Source organism: Garra rufa, chromosome 15 (assembly GCF_049309525.1).
Source record: "Garra rufa chromosome 15, GarRuf1.0, whole genome shotgun sequence".
Classification (NCBI taxonomy): Eukaryota; Metazoa; Chordata; class Actinopteri; order Cypriniformes; family Cyprinidae; genus Garra; species Garra rufa.
Genome location: NC_133375.1, coordinates 29,452,318 through 29,467,524, shown reverse-complemented (window position 1 = coordinate 29,467,524; position 15,207 = coordinate 29,452,318). Strand labels below are relative to the sequence as shown.

The window sequence follows — 15,207 nt, the reverse complement described above, 5'->3', positions numbered from 1 at the left end:
GCATCACCGTTCCCGCCTTGTTTCACTTCCTGAAAGGCGGGGCTTCTTTGAACCAATAACTGACTTTGGAACGCTTCGACACTGCATATTTAAAGAAGGAGGCGTGGTCAACCTTTTCAGGCCTATCTATCTGTCTATCTATCTACATACTATAATTTACATACTTTATGTCGTTTACATCACATACACATTACAATCTATTTTATAATTTAATTAAGTTAATGGTTGTGTTTCTAGTGCACCCAAAGAAATATAGAAGACTGTTCTTTGTGATCACTTTTATTATTTTATGTATAAAAACACCATCAACAACAACTGTTGTTTCAAGCTGTGTTCAAGAATCTGAATTCTGTTCCTCAAGCACTGTAGAAAAAGGGCAAATGCACAGACATTGTATTATACAATCATTTTCAATAACAAAGGTAAGCACTTGTGACTTTCAAATAAAGACAAAAACACAAAGCCTAGCTGTGTCTCTCTAGGTTTGTCAACTCACCACATGAAATGTTTACTTTATTTGCGCGTAAAATGTCAGCTTGAATGTCATCCATGTTCTAATGTAGGACATCAGCATTGTGCTGTAAACAACATGCAGACAAACACTCACTTTAAAGTCAACTATTGATTTTTTTAAAATAATTTAATATTATATATATAAATATAATCAAAATTATTCAACCCCCTTGACATTTTGCTGCAGAGAACAAAAGTTTATGACAATTCAACAAAGGCATCAGTTAACTATTGGAAAAAGTTTATTTATACACATTGGAGTGATTCTGAGAATGTAAAGCTGATGAATAATAATAAAAAAATTAAATTGGCTCTAAACATTCATGTTCAAAATTATTCAACCACCAAAAGCCAAATTTGATGCAGGATCTTTTATTCTTTATAGTCTCTAATTAACGCTGCCTGTAAGCGCTTCCTGTCACCTCTCTACTGAAATCTTGGCCCATTCCTTACTTGAAAAAGCTTTAAGATCATTTATAATCTTTGGTTTTCACATTACCACTGCTTTCATTAAATTCAACATTTAATGCGAATGAACATGACCGAACCCTGAACCAAGCTTAAGTAAGATTTGGATGTTTACTTTGGGATGGCTGTCCTGCAGGAAAGCCCACTGATCATCAGCTTTAGTCTTCTTTGCACTAAAAGCATCACATTCTTGCCAAAATAGCCTAATACTTCAAAGAATCAATGTTCTCTTTCATACAGTTATGATTTCCACTTGCTGCAGCAGAAAAGCACCCCCATAATAGGACTGGTTTACCTCACCTTCTGCTTATTAGCTTTGCTTTTTTCCAGTTTGGTCACATCACTCCATTAAACATTCTTCCAGAACTCCACAGGTCTATCCAACTGAATTTTAGCATGTTCAAGTCAGCCTTTTTGTTCTTCTTGGTCAAGAGTGGGATTCGGCAAGATGCCTCAACATGAAGGCCTTACTTGTCTGGGTCATCCTGCAAGCATTTGGCTGTACATTGCAGGTTTTTCTAAGTTGCTCTAATCAAACATTTTATGATATTGTGCTTTTTGGTTCAACACCCTCAAATATTTTCTGGTACAACAGATTTTAAACCAAGGAATAAGGCTGCCAGCTGTGTCTCTAGGAACTTATAATGTCTTGGAAATCTTAATGTTGGCGTAGACTTTCTAATATAATACAACTATCTCTTCTCTATAGCTTTTGTGAGAGCTCTGTTGACTTTGCCATATTTGCTACTCAACTTCAGTGCATGCATGGGCTAAATGTATGTATGTGTAACAGCCCAAGCTTATTCTGTATTTTTTAATAAAGTTTCTAAAGGCTTAATTGTGTTACCTACCATAAAATAAGTGACTTAAAAACAGCAATGTTGAATAGGGGTTGAATAATTATGACATAGCTGTGTTGTTAAAAAAATCCTATAACTCAAAAACATTACATTATATATTGACATTATCACTTTTAATATGCAAATATACTGCTGTAGATGCATTTTTTTTTTAATAAAATCCTGGATCTTCAGAAAACTTGTATTTGTAAAGTATTGCAGTCTATCGGGGGTTGAATAATTTTGAGTGCAACTGTATATAGACCTCACCATAAAAGACTCGAACAGTCGAGTGCCCATGGCTCTGCGTACATGCTCTTCCACCACTGGATACATGCGCACGAAATGCTAAACAGACATTACACATTCATATCAGATTCTCATTGGTCTATTGCTTGTCCAATATTGCATTTACTTATGGCTGATGCAGTTTTAATTGTACCTCCAAAGCCAGGCTGGCTTGTCTCTGGGCATCTGCATGTTCCTGATTCCCCATTGCATACAGTAAGTGATGGATCACTCTGAGAGAGAGCAGCTCTTTGGATATATCTTCACTTCTCTGTGCCAGAATCCTGTAACATCATGTCAATATATATCGTACGTAATAAACACAGATCAGTTATATAATATTTTCCATGCGGTATGTCTTAAATGTATCCATTGTTTAGAGTACCTGATGGTTTTTGCAGAAGCTGCTTGCTGGAGAAGCACAGGGAGTAAATCAGTCATTTTGGCCACCTCTGGATCTAACAAAACAATTCACTTGAATTTCAAATACAACACAGGACTGTTTATGACTCTTATGTCAGACGAATCAATAACTGAGAAAGATGCTAATTCAAGCCACAATCTGTGTTTGTTTCTCATCTCGTCTACATCTGCTCCAAATTAAATTACATTGCCCAAAAGGTATCAATTGGGAGGTTGAATTAAGGACGTCTCCACACTGCAACGTGAACATAATGCGAAGCAGTATTGTTATTGGAGAACCACTGTTTCAGTTGCAAACAACACATACCTTGGGAATTACACAAGTTTTATGCCTTGCTTTAATTGAAAGAAAATGAGCAATAGATCATACCCTCCAGGATCTTGTGTTTGGGGTTTCTGTCTTTAGTTGGTTTGAGAAAAACCACCAGACCCCTGAGCAGAGCCGGTCTAACCTCTGATTGCATGAGCACTGTTATCAGTTCTATGGCTGGAAGTTAAAATAAAAGTACAAATGAAATGGTGGGATTCACAGTTGGGTAAACAACAAATAATGTCACATTTGAAAAGTACACTTGCCTTCATATTGCACTTCTAAATGTAGGGACCTCAGCAGATTCAGTAAGGGTTCCACTATGCTATGATGGGCTGTTTTTACAATGGGCTGGACAAAACAAAAGAAAATTATATACATTTGAGCTTAAAAGTTTACATACACCTTGCAGAAACTTCAAAATGTTCATTATTTTACCAAAGTAAGACGGATCATACAAAATGCATGCTTTTTTAATACTGAGCTGAATGAGAAATTTCACATAAAAGACGTTTACAAATAGTCTGCAAGAGAAAATAATAGCTAAATTTATAAAAATGACCCTGTTCAAAAGTTTACATTCACTTGATTCTTAATACTTAATACCTGAATGATCCACAGCTGTGTGTTTTTTTTTTTTTTTTTTGTTTAGTGATAGATGTTTAGTTGTTCATGAGTTCCTTGTTTATCCTGAACAGTTAAACTGCCGGCAGTTCTTCAGAAAAATCCTTTAGGTCCCACAGATTCTTAGGTTTTTGTGTATTTGAACCCTTTCCAACAATGACTTTGAGATCCATCTTTTCACACTGAGGACAATTGAGGAGCTCATATGCAAGTATTACAGAAGGTTCAAACATTCACTGATGCTCCAGATAGAAAAAATACGCATTAAGACCCAGGGGTGTAAACTTTTGAACAGAATGAAGATAGATTTTTCTTATTTTGCCAAATATCTTTTTTTTTCATTTAGTACTAAGCTTCAGACGCTACAGAAGATACTTACATGTTTCCCAGAAGACAAAAAAGTTAAATTTACCTTGATCTTTAAATTCAAAACGTTTTTAGCCTTCACTCTTAATGCATTGTGTTTCCTTCTAGAGCATCAGTGAGCGTTTGAACCTTCTGTAATAGCTGCATACGAGTCCCTCACTCATCCTTAGTATGAAAAGATGGATCTCAAAATCATACAGTCATTATTGGAAAGGGTTCAGATACACAAAAATGCTAAAACCAAATCATTTGTGGGACCTGAAGCATTTTTCTGAAAAAAACAGTGAACAGTTTAAGTGTTCAGGACAAACAATCCAAACTCATCCACAACTGTGGATCATTCAGGTAAGAATCAAAACTTTTGAACGGGTTCATTTTTATAAATTCAACTGTTATTTTCTCTTGTGGACTATATGTAAACATCTTTTATGTGAAATACTTTAAAAAAATATTTTGTCACATCACAAGACAATTAAAGTGAGCTGCAAAACAGCTAAAATGTAAAATGGTGTTAGAGTGCCAGCTCCATGTGGTATTGAATGCACGGCAAAGACTGACATGGAAGAGTAAAAAAAGTTCAATAAAGTTATTTTTGTTTTCCTTGCACACAAAAAGTATTCTCATAGCTTCCTAATATTATGGCTGAACCACTGATGTCACCTTACTACATTTCTGGGTCTTGAACGTGGTAGTTGCATTGCTGTCTATGCAGGGTCAGAAAGCTCTCAGATTTCATCAAAAATATGACAGAATTTTCATTTTTGAGTGAACAATCCCTTTAAAGACTCATTTGCTGCTGATTATCATCCTATAACACTGTTGTACCTGAACTATACGTAGGATCTGTAAAACAAGCTGTTGTGCTCTTGGTGAAGTGCAGGTCAGCAGGGCGATCAGGCCCTTGTACACCTGATTCTGGTATTTGGGGTTTCCATGGGCCAAAGATTCTAGCAGGGCGGCGGCAGTCTCCTGAGTCCCCTCTGTCTCCGATTTGGCCAAACATTCAGCTATGGCCTTCACACCTGTCAATCAGAGAAAAACAGATGCGAGAGCTGAAATCAGTTCATGAGCCAGTATATGTGTGTGTACATAAAGTTGTCAGAGCTTGCCTGTCAAAATCCCTAACCTTCAAAATGGATCCAGATTGGATCATACAAGGTTTTAACCTCACAATATTTCATGGAAATGTTGCAGACTCTTAATGAAAAATGAGCTGGAGCTGTTTCACTTTTTGATTAGTAGTTTGTTGTGCAGTCGTGCTGTGTAAGTACCGTAGCTTTCACAGATAAGCTCTTTATATTTTTGGCCCATGTTGGCGATGATCTGGAGCAGGCGAAGAGCCTCGGTTTTATCCCCGTCTTTGATTTTGTCTTGTCCTAGAATCTCAAGCAGGGTAAGCACTCCACCCACCTCTAGAAACTCCATCATGTACTGATGACTGATCGTGCAAACAAACAAAATGAAGCCATATTAGGATAGACTTGAGTTTTCTGCGGTTTGAAAAACACTGCATGCTTGACATCTAGCACTAAAATTATATTCACAGCTTTTATTTGGTCTTTTACCTGCTATTGGCAGAGAGGAAAACTCCCACTGCTCTCAACTGAAGGTCTAGGCATGTTCCAAACATATAGCTGGAGATAAAAAATGTAAGGAGGCATACATGGCATTGGCATGACTGATATCTCACAGTTAAGCTTGTTTAAGTTTTAGTCAGATATTCAGAAGGTATCTAATTTTTTAGAGAATGTGTGTGGATACGTTAGTCTTATCCAGGCAGTGAGCCGAGCAAGGAACAGGCTGGCAACTTGAGCGAACTCAAGCTCCAGTTCAGGACACGTCTTTCCTGTGTTCTTGGCCAGAAAGTCACTTAGCATTCGACAGCGCACCGTCTTACTGCCCTGATCCCACTCATGGAGGAAACACATCACCTGACTGACGGAGGTCTGCTCCTTACTGCTAGACATGACTCAAGCATTTCACAGACTGTGGGTAACAATGAACAATATCAGCTTTGGTACAAATATATTAGTGTTGTCCAGCAGAGACTGTCATTAATAGATCCAGAACAAAGACTTTAGAGACACTACCAGTCAAAAGTTTTTGAACGGTAAGATTTTTAATGCTTTTTGAAGAATTCTCATTGGTTCACCAAGCCTGCATTTATTTGATCTGAAATACAGAAAAAGCTGTAATATTGTGAAATATTTGTACTATTTAAAATAACTGCTTTCTATTTGAATTGATAAAAAGTGATGATAAAGACATTATAGATAGTGTTATAGATAAAGACAATATAAATGCTGTTCTTCTGAACTTTCTCTTCATCAAAAAAAAAAACCTGAAAAAAAATTGTTTTCAATATAATAAAAATATATGTTTTTTGAGCAGCGAATTATAATATTAGAATGATTTCTGAAGGATCATGTGAGCTTTGAAATCACAGGAATAAATTAACTTCTAAAAAATTGTTTTAAATAGAAAACAGTTATTTTGAATAGTAAAAATATTTCAAAGTTTTACTGTTTTTGCTGTGCTTTGGATGCAATAAATGCAGACTTGGTGAGTGTTCAAAAACTTTTGACTGGTAGTATATATTTAATACATTCAGACGTAGGAAATCATAACACATAAAACATTTTGTCTATCAAAATGTGCCATACACATATGAGATACAGTGCTTGAGACCTATAACGTTATATTATTTTAGAATGTTCATTTAGATAAACTGCCTGGACATAAAAACGGACAATAAACGAAGAATTTTACCAAAAACCTCAGATATCTCACATTGTCAATTTCTCCAGAAGTTGAAGAACACGAACGTATGTTTTGTTTACAGCAGTAAAACAGCTTTCGTTCGGTGGTTGTTTCCCATTTGCTTCAAAACGCACATTCAAAAGTGATAATCTTACCTTAACTTTAACTGTTTTATAAGCTACTTCATTTTGTTTACCAGCTAACAGGTTATTTATTTAGAAACCACGGCATGTTCCTCACCTTCACTTCCGCCGATGTTTGCAGTTGCCATAGTTACAGACGCTACGGCGTGAGTTTGAAAACATCTGATGTTATATTGGCATACTTATTTATAACAGTTAGTTAGGAGATTATTAACTTCATTTCACTTCATTTTCACACTTACATTAAAAGAGAATCAGAAAAAATAACTGAGAACTGCTGTGTCTATGTAGCTGTAGTTTCAGTTTATTTTATTTCAGCTAACCCCAAATTACATTATTTTATATTCAACACAAATTTAGAAACATGAAGATGCAACTCAAACTAACCATTCAGCTGAATACATTCAAAACTTTGGAAGAATTAAATGTGCTGTATAGCATCTAACAAAGATCACATATGTTGATAACAATCATTTCTCTAATACAGAACTAAGAAGCAAACTGTTTGTTACCATACAGTTTTCTCCCTTCATTATTCAAGGTGCAAACATGCTCTTGAGAGAGTTTATAGAACTGAGAGTGAGATGTGTTACACATTTCTGCATAGATTTTCTCTCTATAATAGGGTGACCATATTCTGAGAATCCAAAAAGAGGACACCCTCCCCAGGATGCGGTGGGCAGTGGCTGCATTTAAAGTGTTGAATTAATGACGGTCAGTGAAATGAGGTAAAAAACCCGGACATTTTATGATATTTTACAAAATCCCCCCGGACATAATTTTATAGCCAAAAAGGAGGACATGTCCGGGGAAAAGAGGACGTATGGTCACCCTACTCTATAAACACACCTTTTTGAACACAGCCCCTGTCTTATTTGTGAATGGAGTTTTTAGAGTCTGACATGAGAACCAAAACCATGATTGCACCATACAAGGCTGGAAAAAAGGCTTCATGTCTTGTGCTGTCAGACAGAAAGGTCAAAAGTGCCGTTTATCCTTTCTTATTTCTTGGCATCTTGCACCTTCTCAATTTCCTGTTGGAAAATGCCCAATAGCTCAGTGTTACTACTTATTTATTTATGAAATGAATACAAATTATGTAATCTTTTTACAAAGATGAAATAGTTTTACCTCAATAAGAACACTTTTGAGTTTCTCGTAGGCTTCTTCCAGGTCATCATTAACAATTACGATGTCAAATACTCCAGGTTCCTTACCTACAGAGGAGAAAATGACAAGGGGAATAAAGGACTTCTCTCAAGCATAACCGACTTACTGAAAGTGTCACTTACTGAGCTCCATGTCAATCCTCGCTGCCTCCAGACGCTTCTGTAGGCTGTCTTCTGACTCTGTTTGTCTGTCTCTCAAACGTTTTTCCTGTAGGAAAATAAACCGCCTTACTGTATTTTCTCACAATTTAAATGCTGTATAACTATGAAACTGAAAATATTTCTATCCACTCACCAGGATCTCCATTGAAGGTGGCTGGATGGAGATATATATGGGGTTCAGATCAGTCTTTTTAATGTTTTGCACTCCTTGTATGTCAACATCCAAGATGCAGATGAGGTTTTGTGCCTGAACGTCTTCTATGGATGATTTGCTGTAAGTGATAGTAAATTTGATGAGCAATAACATCTTCAAAATTATTACTTTTTGGGCATTGGTATGAAGACAAAGAGATAGCAATGAAGTACCTCTGTGCTGAATTAAAGGGATAAAATGGATAAAGGGATCAGATTTGCGACCCTGGACCACAAAAGCAGTCTTAAAGGACACAGGTATATTTGTAGCAATATCCAAATATACATTGTATGGGTCAAAATGATCGATTTTTCTTTTATGCCAAAAACCATTTATATATTAAGTAAAGATCATGTTCCATGAAGACATTTTGTAAATCTCCTACGTAAATATATCAAAACATCAGAACAAAAATTTACAGATAATGTGCTCCCCCTTGTTATCCAAGATGTTCATGTCTTTCTTTCTTCATTCGTAAAGAAATTATGTTTTTTGAGGAAAACATTTCAGGATTTCTCTCCATATAATGGACTTCTATGGTGCCCATGAGTTTGAACTTCCAAAATGCAGTTTAAATGCAGCTTCAAAAGGCTAAATGATCCCAGCTGAGGAAAAAGGGTCTTATCTAGCAAAACGGTTGGTTATTTTCTAAAAACATTTACAATTTATATACTTTTTAATCTCTACACAGAGTAAACAAGCTAGACAAGACGAGCATTTGAAGTTAAAAAGTATATAAATTATAATTTTTTTTCAGAAAATAACCGATCATTTTGCTAGATAAGACGCTTCTTTCCTCAGCTGTGATTGTTCAGAGCCATTTGAAGCTGCATTTTGGAAGTTCAAACTCGGGGGCACCATAGAAGTCCATTACATGGAGAGAAATCCTGAAATGTTTTCCTCAAAAAACATAATTTCCTTACGACTGAAGAAAGAAAGACATAAACATCTTGGATGACAAGGGGGTGAGTACATTATCTGTAAATTTTTGTTCTAAAAAAGTGAACTACTCCTTTCATTTTTCATTAGTGATATGCATTGCGAAGAACTTCATTTGGACAACTTTAAAGGCAATTTCTCAATATATTGATTTTTTGAACCCTCAGATTTTCAAATAGTTGTATCTCGACTAAATATTGTCCTATCCTAACAAACCATACATCATTGGAAACCTTATCTATTCAGCTTTTAGATGGTGATAAATCCTAATTTATCTCAAAAATGGACTCTTATGACTGGTTTTGTGGTCCAGGGTCACATATCATATGCCAGGTTATGAAATAAAACGTACCTGGTTCCATACATGTTCCCAGAAAACTCTGCATTTTCAATGAATTCGCCATTGTCTATTCCCTCTTGCATCTTCACTCTGGTAACAAAGTGGTAATCTGGGTTGAGGACAGAAATGAATGAAGATTAATTAGATTAAATTAACCAAGCAAATTTTGATTTGTAATACATTGTAAGCTGGTCTGTTGCTAGTCATCAAATGAGCTGAAAGGGAGTTTATTTGAAGTCTCTTCACTACTTAACAACACAAAATTCGTCATGCTCAGCAGGGGGCGCCAAATGTTTATCTCAGAATCTCCGTTCGTATGATAGTTAAAAGAGTTAATAACTATTATTACATAACGGGAATGGTGTGAATTAAACTAAGTATAAAATAACTGTGTTTGCGCATAAAGTACGTTTATAATTTCATTTGAAAAAATAAATTCGTAAAGCCCATGAGAAAGCTCCAGGGCTGCATGTTGCTGAATTCATACCATTCTGAAGGTTTAACTCCTTAACAGCACATCAGAGGGGATCTAAAGCGGGACGCAATGGTTCTGCAGGCAACACAAGACAAATAATTCACAACTACAGGAGGTAGCAAAACACTGACATCATCCGTGGCAGCACTGCAATAGAGACTTCCATTAGCATAACAACATTTGTCTGTGGAAAAACGTCGTAAGAATTACAAAACAATACAATTAGCAATGGCTGGTTATAGTTAAAATAATCTTTTAAAATCTCTGTATTGCTTTCCTTTTTTCCAACTGTTGTTTTATTTGAATTTACTTGTGTACAAATGTGCAGAATTAGTTCATTTGTGATCTATTACTACTTAAGATGTCCATTAAATGTCCCAGAAATAAGTTTAAGGTTCTGTTGCAATGCTAATAATTAATCTCTGAATATTTGTCACCCTGGAACACAAAATCAGCCATAAGGGTCATTTTTTGGAAATTGAGATTTATACAGTATCTGAAAACTGAATAAATAAGTTTTCCACTGATGTATGGTTTGTTGACAATATTTAGTCGAGATACAACTATTTTAAAATCTGGAATCTGAAGGTGCAAAAAAAAAAATCACAATATTGAAAACATTGCCTTTAAATTTGTCCAAATGAAGTTCTTAGCAATGCATATTACTAATCAAAAATTACGTTTAGATATATTTACCTTAGAAAATTTACAAAATATCTTCATGGAACATTATCTTTACTTAATATCCTAACGATTTTTGGTATATAAGAGAATTTGATCATTTTGACCCATACAGTGTATTTTTGGCTATTGCTACAAATTTACCCATGCTACTTAAAACTGGTTTTGTGGTCCAGGGTCACATTTGTGCTGTGGGGAAGTGATGTCAATACTTTGCATCACATGGAAAACCTAGGGATCACAGGGGGCTATTTTCAAAGGCTTTTTACTCCAAAGTGCACACTGGCATTCATGTGATGTCCACAATCATATCTTTGTAATTCTGGCCTAAAGTGTAATTTGCTTACAAAGTTTCAGATTTGAGAAAGATGAAAGTAACCCCCCATTACTCTCCCATCACATTAGATATGCCAATAATCAGTAAGAACCAATTACGACCAATAATGAAAACCAAATCTACACCTTTGGATGTCTTAGAGGACAGGACGTCTGCTACAGGAAGTAATGTAGCCCCCAGAAGCATTGGGAGACAATTCAGCCCTAGAGAAAACAACAAAGGCACATGGGGAATAAAAAGAGAAATTTACCCCAGTGAAATATGTCGAAATGTTTGGAAATGAATCTAAACAGTTCACTTGGGAGTAAGAAGCAGGGTAAAGGGGGCTTTCGAATTGGATGGGAATGTAAGCCTTTTTTTCAATGCTCCACTTGCTAATTTTATAGCCTTTCTTTCTGTGGGCAAGTAGGTATACATTTGAATTTGTTATTTAGCCTGTTTCTGAACTTATATCTGACATCATCTCAATTATTATACTTGTCAAGTGAGAAATTCTGCCCTACCTTTTCCATCTTCTTCTCCCGGCCGAGGATTTCTGGTGGTGTCTGTAGAAAGAAGGAGATCAAGGTATATCAAATTATATATCCAGCATTCTTGCCATTTGGTTACTTGTCTTGTGTCTAAGCATCTGTCTAATTTGTCTGTAATGTTACATACGGGAGACACTGAATCCAAAAACCCCTTCATATTCTTTCATCAGTCTCTTCAACAGTGTGCTTTTCCCAGCTCCAGACGGGCCACTCAGAACTACAGGCCTGGGTCCTGACATTTCTCTGTGAGACAATCAAAACAGGTATTTTTGTTTGTTAAAGTGTACTAGAATGTTTTAAGCCATTAACCTACTGTATGCAACAAAGTTTTCCGTGAGGTGCAGGTCAAAAAATTTCTTAACTGTGGCTGTGAAAACCCACCAAAAGTCTTTTTTTAATGTCTTCTACATAAAATCATCTTTCATATGGTAAAGAACATTCTGTGAAAATATAACCTTGATATTGCCTGAGTAAGGCCACATCAGAATTGAAATCATAGTGAAATTAATGGTTGAAATCAAACTTTGATGCTTGTTATCTCATAATTAGATTTTGAGATCTTGTTCAAAGGTTACAGTAAAAACAATATTGTAATATATAATTACAATTTAAAATATCTGTTTTCTATATATATATAATTTTTTTTCAGTACTCATTGTACTTTCAGTATCATTACTTTAGTCTTTAGTGTCACATGATCCTACAGAAATCATTTTAATATGATGATTTGCTGCTTAAGAAACAGTTATAACGAACAGTATTTAAAGAAAATAAATGTTTTGTAACATAAATATCTGTACTGTCACATTTTATCAATTTAATGCATCCTTGCTGAATAAAAAAATAATAATTCTTAAAGAAAACTTAAAGGTAGTGTAATTAAATGCAGTTAGAACAGCAAAATAAAACAGGCATATCAACTTTTACAAGTCAGGTGAAATGCTTCCCGTATCTTTTGACATCAAAAGCCAAGTGTTCAATCAGACTCTACAGTTTACAGGCGTAAATCCATCTGTCACTACAATAGCAGCCAACAAGACAGATGCTAACACATAAGGTTGCGTGACATGACTTCATCCTCAAAAACGTAAACAAGGTAAAGTAAAATAAAATATATTACACATTAAATAAAAAAAAATGTAAGTGTATTTCTGTTATTATTTTGAAAGGATAGTGTAGAGCAGACAGAAAGCAAAGTAAGAGAGAGAGGGGGGTGAGATCAGGAAAGGTCCTCAAGCAAGGGTTTCGAACTCGGGACGACCGTAGCGCAACGGAAGTGTAATTTCAAACTTAAATCTTAAATACAAGTCTTTATTATTCAATCACAACAAACAAAAACCTTCCATATTGAACATGGATTAGGTCAAGTAGGAAGCTTTTGTCTTGGTGCCCATCTGAGAGAGAGAGAGAGAGAGAGAGAGAGAGTGCTATAAGCTAGAGAAGCTGACATGGGCAGACACTGAGCCTATTGCACGCCTGCGTCTCTCCAAAAGAGAAGCTCAGGAACTAATCCACTGATCCGGGTGATTAGTGATTCTGTTTTGAGGTCTGTGGACTGGGTCTTGTAATGGAGAACAGGGCACATGAAGTAAAACAAAACAATACAACTCTATTTCCTGACAAAGAAACATTGTACCGTATTTATGGATTTGTTTTGCATATTTTATAAAACGGATTGGAACCATAGACGTTTTTAAAGTAAGTTAATGTGTTGGGGATGTTCTGGCCGACTCGAAACTGATAAAAAAGTTCTGTTGTGAAGTTTTAAAAACAAACTTTTTTGGAGAGTCTATGTCTTTCACTAAGCATTTATGTGATAGCTAAGGATTTGCATGTTCATGTAAAGTGCCATGAAAGTATCTTAATGAAGTCAAGTTAGGCCAGTGAAGAGGATTACGCAGAATCTAAGCCTAATGACAAGGGCCCAGTGACCTGGTGCCTGTCTTAATGTTTTCTACAGTGTCTGTCTGGAATCATGTCCGGTCCATTTTTTAGGGACTCTGCTGGAGACTAGACAAACCAACTGGACTCACAATCTGATCTGGAAAACGCTAGAATAAATATACAGCTGCCTCCTAGCAGTTTGTTCATGTTGTCTGTTCTCTGTTTATCAAATCTTCCTGATGACATATTCTGGCTACTGTATGTTCCAGTGTTTGTCTTACATTGGCTTAAGATATTTAAAAATATAAGAACATTAAAAGTGTGCTTATATTTTCAAGACAATATGGAATTTCAAACTAAAATTCACTGTCAGATGTATTCTATATAATATTTTAATGCTAATTTATTTGATATGTTTCTGCAAATTAAATAGAAATCTAATATGTGCAATCACTATTCTCTCAGATTCATCACATTTCATGCAAAAAACTTTTGTTATTTAAACCATTTACATTACAATAAATGATCAATTTTGACTTCTAAATTTTGAACACCAAAAAAAACAAAAACAAAGACAGCTCTTACCTTGTCTGTGCAGGTTAGATGGTGAAGTGAGTATGTAAGTGTGTGTAGAGTATGTAACTCACTGACTTACTGCCACAGCTTAAGCCAGTCACAATTACCACCTCCTGTTTACTCTCAGCCAATCAAATTGCAGGTCTTGTGTATTTGTTGTTATGACACAGATAAGAGGTTACTAATCATACTAAACTTTGAAAAGCCGTAATCATTTGTTGTTCCTGAGCAATAGTGGTGAATATGTTCAAAAGGTATGTGTAGTCAAGACTTATGTGTCCTTATTAAGATCCAGCCTGAGAAATGTTCTACATAAAACTATATATCTATACTGTCTATAAATAACTATATCAGCAAAAAGTTTGACAACTAGCTCCAGTCTTTTCTGTAATGCATTGCAAATAATTTAAATAAGGCAAAACTCTAATTATATGTGACCCTGGAGCACAAAACCAGTCTTAAGTAGCACGGGTATATTTGTAGCAATGGCTAAAAATTCATTGTATGGGTCAAAATTATAGATTTTTCCTTTATGCCAAAAATCATTAGGATATTGAGTAAAGATCATGTTCCATTAATATATTTAGTAAATTTCCTACCATAAATATATAAAAACTTAATTTTTAATTAGTAATATTGCTAAGAACTTAGTTTAGACAACTTTAAAGGCGGTTTTTCTCAATATATTTTTTTCCACTCTCAGATTTCAGATTTTCAAATAGATGTATCTCCAAATATTGTCCTATACTAACAAACCATACATCAATGAACGCTTATTTATTCAAAAAATGGTTTTCTGGTCCTGCATCACATATAATATTTTTGTCAATTATAAATATAGGATTTTGAAAATGTAAAATGAAATTATATTCAAATTATACCATAAGTTATATTTTATGCATATATTTCCAAGCAACCCTGCTGAAAAAAAAACAGCTAAAACCAGCCCAGGCTGGTTAGCTGGTTTTAGCTGGTCATAGCTAGACCACCAGCTGAAACCAGCCTGGGAGACTATCTAAAACCAGCAACTTCCAGCTTAAACCAGCTAAGACCAGCCAACCAGCCTAGGCTGGTTTTAGCTGGTTTTATATGAAACTTAAAAAATGTTAATATTCACCATCTATTTTTACAGCACTTTTTACAACACAGATTGTCAAAGCAGCTTTACTTTGAGCTCTAATCTATCA

The 15,207-nt window shown here is 35.3% G+C and overlaps 2 protein-coding genes across 3 annotated transcripts; both read right to left on the bottom strand.

Annotated features, from left to right (window-relative positions):
• Nucleotides 1–554: 554 nt before the first annotated feature.
• LOC141287140 (armadillo-like helical domain containing protein 1) lies at nt 555–5,798 on the bottom strand. The gene is made up of 10 exons (XM_073819273.1): nt 5,593–5,798; nt 5,397–5,465; nt 5,103–5,269; nt 4,657–4,853; nt 3,108–3,192; nt 2,902–3,018; nt 2,494–2,566; nt 2,263–2,392; nt 2,091–2,168; nt 555–578 (listed from the first exon to the last, which is right to left on the bottom strand). The coding sequence occupies exons 1-10, from the start codon at nt 5,796–5,798 to the stop codon at nt 555–557; spliced, it is 1,146 nt and encodes a 381-aa protein (XP_073675374.1).
• Nucleotides 5,799–7,028: 1,230 nt separating this feature from the next.
• On the bottom strand, nt 7,029–14,095 carry guk1b (guanylate kinase 1b). Of its 2 annotated transcripts, XM_073819315.1 has the most exons (9): nt 14,030–14,095; nt 11,688–11,803; nt 11,534–11,575; nt 11,156–11,233; nt 9,550–9,646; nt 8,199–8,337; nt 8,027–8,111; nt 7,866–7,951; nt 7,029–7,768 (listed from the first exon to the last, which is right to left on the bottom strand). In XM_073819315.1, exons 2-9 carry the CDS (start codon nt 11,797–11,799, stop codon nt 7,736–7,738), a joined length of 672 nt encoding a protein of 223 aa, XP_073675416.1. In that variant the 5' UTR covers nt 11,800–11,803; nt 14,030–14,095; the 3' UTR covers nt 7,029–7,735. The 2 variants fall into 2 exon arrangements, with proteins under 2 accessions (XP_073675416.1, XP_073675417.1); XM_073819316.1 differs by lacking the exon at nt 11,156–11,233.
• Nucleotides 14,096–15,207: the final 1,112 nt, after the last annotated feature.

What these genes read in the sequence shown, in the direction of transcription:
- LOC141287140 (XM_073819273.1), bottom strand. Translation starts at nt 5,798, where the DNA reads ATGTCTAGCAGTAAGGAGCAGACCTCCGTCAGTCAGGTGATGTGTTTC. An exon ending in ACTGCCTGGATAAGACTAAC is followed by an intron (nt 5,466 to 5,592) that starts GTATCCACACAC and finishes TTTTATCTCCAG; the next exon opens with CTATATGTTTGGAACATGCC. An exon ending in GCTTCTGCAAAAACCATCAG is followed by an intron (nt 2,393 to 2,493) that starts GTACTCTAAACA and finishes ATGATGTTACAG; the next exon opens with GATTCTGGCACAGAGAAGTG.
- guk1b (XM_073819315.1), bottom strand. Translation starts at nt 11,799, where the DNA reads ATGTCAGGACCCAGGCCTGTAGTTCTGAGTGGCCCGTCTGGAGCTGGG. An exon ending in GAGGATTGACATGGAGCTCA is followed by an intron (nt 7,952 to 8,026) that starts GTAAGTGACACT and finishes TCTCCTCTGTAG; the next exon opens with GTAAGGAACCTGGAGTATTT. An exon ending in TCAAAAGTGTTCTTATTGAG is followed by an intron (nt 7,769 to 7,865) that starts GTAAAACTATTT and finishes ATTTTCCAACAG; the next exon opens with GAAATTGAGAAGGTGCAAGA.